At 31.6% G+C, this 3,753-nt stretch overlaps 1 protein-coding gene across 1 annotated transcript; it reads left to right on the top strand.

The window, feature by feature from the left end:
• Positions 1-1,040: 1,040 nt before the first annotated feature.
• Positions 1,041-2,860, top strand: LOC143605278 (UDP-rhamnose/UDP-galactose transporter 6-like). The gene is made up of 2 exons (XM_077081447.1): positions 1,041-1,822; positions 2,201-2,860. Exons 1-2 carry the CDS (start codon positions 1,637-1,639, stop codon positions 2,669-2,671), a joined length of 657 nt encoding a protein of 218 aa, XP_076937562.1. The 5' UTR covers positions 1,041-1,636; the 3' UTR covers positions 2,672-2,860.
• Positions 2,861-3,753: the final 893 nt, after the last annotated feature.

The raw sequence follows: 3,753 nt of genomic DNA on the forward strand, positions 1-3,753 counted from the left end.
TAGAAAATTGGTCTATGCATTGAAATTAAGCTACATGTGAAAATACAATATGATAACTGTGCTATAGAACCGAAATCATATCCGAGAATAATATTAGAACTCACAATTTTATTTATTTATTTTTTAAGCCCTTCACCTTTAGATAAAAGTACTAATGTTAAAGAATGAAATTTTCACTTAATTTTTGTTTGAAATGAAGATTAACAAAAGTGAAGGTCAATCATTGTAGATTGTTGGTTTGTTTTTTAGACAATTTGTTTTAACTCATGACCAGTTATTTGTTGCATTATCTAGAGTTAAATCAGAAACAATGTGAACTACTAAGTTTTGAAAAAACAAGTAAATTTACAAATAAAACTACACATATTGTGTATCAAGAAATATTTAGAGATTTATAAATTTTCTATTTCCATATAGTATAGTGTGTAATTTATTATACCATATAATATATCTTTATATCTGTTGAACAAATTTTTGTGTATGTTACATTATGTTATTGTTTAAATAAATTTATTTATTCTAGCCCGTGTAATAGTTATAATATAAATAGGCACCCTTCCCTCTTCCATTTTTCTCTCTCTCAGACGCCGGATGATACCTTCACCGCCGGCCAACTCAATTATCACTTACCTCTTAAGCATCCACAACCTTCAATTTCTTTGATTTATTTTGTGTTATTATTATTAGTATCTAATATATATATATAGATAGATTAATTCATCTACCACCCAACGCATGTGTCATCTTCAATAGGCTTCAGATACTTTGATCTCAACTCGCGTGTATGTTTTGAAATTGTTGCTTTGAAACTGTAAATTTGAAGTCAATTAAGTGAAACCTAAGATTCAATTGCCATGCAAAAAATTGGGCTCCTTGCTGATTGTTGTTAACAGATAGGCCTAATTTCTCAATTTGAGTTTTAAGTTGTAATGTAGTCAGGAAAAGAGTAATTTGAACCTAGACCATATTGATTTTGATTTTGAGTTTATGAAATTTCATTTTGTAGTTGAATAATTTATATATATAAAATTTTTCCCAAGGTTATGGATATTCTTGGGCCGAGTCTTTGGGATGTCTGGTAAAGTTCATACCATGGATTTAAATGGGCTCAAAGTATTACAATATGGAAGATCGTGAGAATTTTGCAATGAAGATATAGTTTGGTCTTTATGGTGTTGGGTCTCATTTGACTATCTTTCTGGTTGCATCTTACTTGGGCATTTACCGAGGATAATTATTGAACTTCTTCATATTTGTGAGATCTAGTACAAACAACTTCTAACATGAGTTGTTTGTATTTGATCCTCCTGACATTGTGTATGTGTGTATTCCGTCTAATAATATGTGTATATGCAGCAACAACATTAACCGGATTGCACTTTGTAACCACCACTTTAATGACGGTTATTCTTAGGTGGCTCGGTTACATCCAACCATCCCATCTGCCCACTCGAGAGCTTATGAAATTTGTCATGTTTGCTAATTTCTCAATTGTTGGAATGAATGTCAGTCTTATGTGGAACTCCGTTGGATTCTACCAGGTAATTTTTACTTTTTGAGTTTGGTCAGTTGGTCTCGCATTCTAATTTTGAAATGTTTTGTATTTAAATGTTAATGTCAAATTGCGAAGTTGAGTATGATCCCTGTATCATTCTTGTTTGAAGTTGCGTTTGATAAGATTCGATATTCACGAGACACGAAACTAAGTATTTTGGTGGTTCTTCTCGGTGTTGCGGTCTGCACGGTTACTGATGTGAGCGTTAATGCCAAAAGTTTCAGTGCTGCTTTCGTTGCAGTATGGAGTACATCACTTCAACAATATGTAAGCATTTAGATAATAATGAACTGAACTTTACATCTTTTCTTGATCACCAGTATTGACTGATTTTAAAAAAGTTAAAACTTTGCCTTTTTTCTTGATTTCTTGATTACCAGTTTTCGTTGATTCTGAAAAAGAAATTAACTTTGCACTTTTTTTTTATTTCTTGATTACCAGTTTTGACTGGTTTTTTTTTTAAATAAATTTTTCACCTTTTCTTGATTTCTTGATTTCTTGATCACTATTTTCACTGATATAATTTTTTTATTTTAATTTGCTTCTCTTCTTAATTTCTTGATCACCGCTTTTCACTGATTCTAAACAAAAACTTTTCTTCATTTCTTGATCAACAATTTAACTGATTATAAATGTACACTATAGTATGTTCATTATCTTCAAAGGAAATACACGTTAAGTTCCTTCAATCTGTTGGGTCATACCGCACCTATCCAGGCTGGATCTCTTTTAATATTGGGTCCGTTTTTGGATTACTGGTTAACTGAAAACAGAGTCGACATGTTTAAATATGATCTACCATCTATGGTGTTGATACTGCTATCCTGCACGATTGCAGTAGGCATGAATCTGAGTCAGTTCATCTGCATCGGGCGGTTCACAGATGTCTCGTTTCAAGTACTTGGGCATATGAAAACCATACTGGTTTTGATTCTAGGATTCATATTTTTTGGAAGGGAAGGGTTAAACCTTCATGTGGTGGTTGGGATGATTATAGCCATAGTGGGTATGATTTGGTATGGAAATGCGTCTTCAAAACTCGGGGGCAAAGAACGTCACGCACATTTGCTTCCTAAAACAAGTCATCAAACTTCAATCGCAGGCGAGAAGGTTTAAAGAATAGTTAGTTGATAGCAAAATTTGTTCAGATTAAATTACCATGATTGTTAGTTTTATCGGTTTTCTGATATGAGAATGTTGGTGAATTAGTTTTCTTGATGTTTAGCCTATGATGGGTTATAAGCTATAGTGATATTTATGTAGTGCAGACTGTTGGAAAGATGCAAACCTCATTATTTATTCTTTTTGTTGAGTATTATTACTTATGATAATAAGCTATAGTAATGTAGTGATATTTATTCTTTTTGTTGTAGTACATTTAAGATTATTAATGGATGAAGCTCAATTAGCAGAGCGTGTTGTTGGTCTTACTTGCAGACTCGCCTCATGGCAGCTTAGGTAACCCTTTTAAGCATTCGTGTATGTATCATGAAATTGTTTAATGTGTTAAAATATAATCTTTTGAGCAATCATCAAATCACATAAAGAAGCTTCTTCGGTTACCTGTCTATGCTAATGATACCCTTATTTCCGAATATGCTACTGAGGGAGCTCTAATAATAAAGAGCATTAATTTGCTAACCATTTAATATTTTGGTGATATTAGCATATTATTATGATAACATTTGAAATTTTTTTAAAAATGCACTTTTTAAGATTTTTCGCATTTGAATTCATATTCTTTCAACATGTTTGATAAGCTTGATGCATTTAATTTGTTTGTTATGAATAATGCATCCGAATGTATCTGTTTGTTTTTAGATTAAACACATTAGTATACTTCTCAAAGGTACAACCTTTGTTCATTTTAGCAGTATGAGGAAGTATCCAACCATGAAGTCACTCTTGAGTGTTGCATATTCTTTGGTTGTTCTATTTTTTATTATCTTTTCAATTTATTATTATTTTAGAAAAACATTAGGCATTTAATTATCTCCTCTTTTTCTTGCAGGTAAGTTGAATCTTTACCAGATTAAGCATTTTATTATTATCTTGAAAAAGCACTAGGTATCACTAATGGTAATGGGTGTGGATCAATGTGTGTTCTAAGCAAAAGGAGTTCGGGTCAAAAAGAGTGAGTATTATGGTGAGTATTGATTTTGATTTTGTGTTTATGAAAATTCATTTTGTAGTTGAAT

The sequence above is a fragment of the Bidens hawaiensis genome, unplaced genomic scaffold (genome assembly GCF_021521415.1).
Source record: "Bidens hawaiensis isolate Kalapana, Puna unplaced genomic scaffold, B.hawaiensis_p1.1 tig00068870_1, whole genome shotgun sequence".
Classification (NCBI taxonomy): Eukaryota; Viridiplantae; Streptophyta; class Magnoliopsida; order Asterales; family Asteraceae; genus Bidens; species Bidens hawaiensis.

Bases quoted from the DNA above. Each gene is read 5' to 3' on its own strand.
- LOC143605278 (XM_077081447.1), top strand. From the start codon at position 1,637: ATGATCCCTGTATCATTCTTGTTTGAAGTTGCGTTTGATAAGATTCGA. The intron at 1,823-2,200 runs GTAAGCATTTAG...TGTACACTATAG, and splicing joins GTACATCACTTCAACAATAT to TATGTTCATTATCTTCAAAG.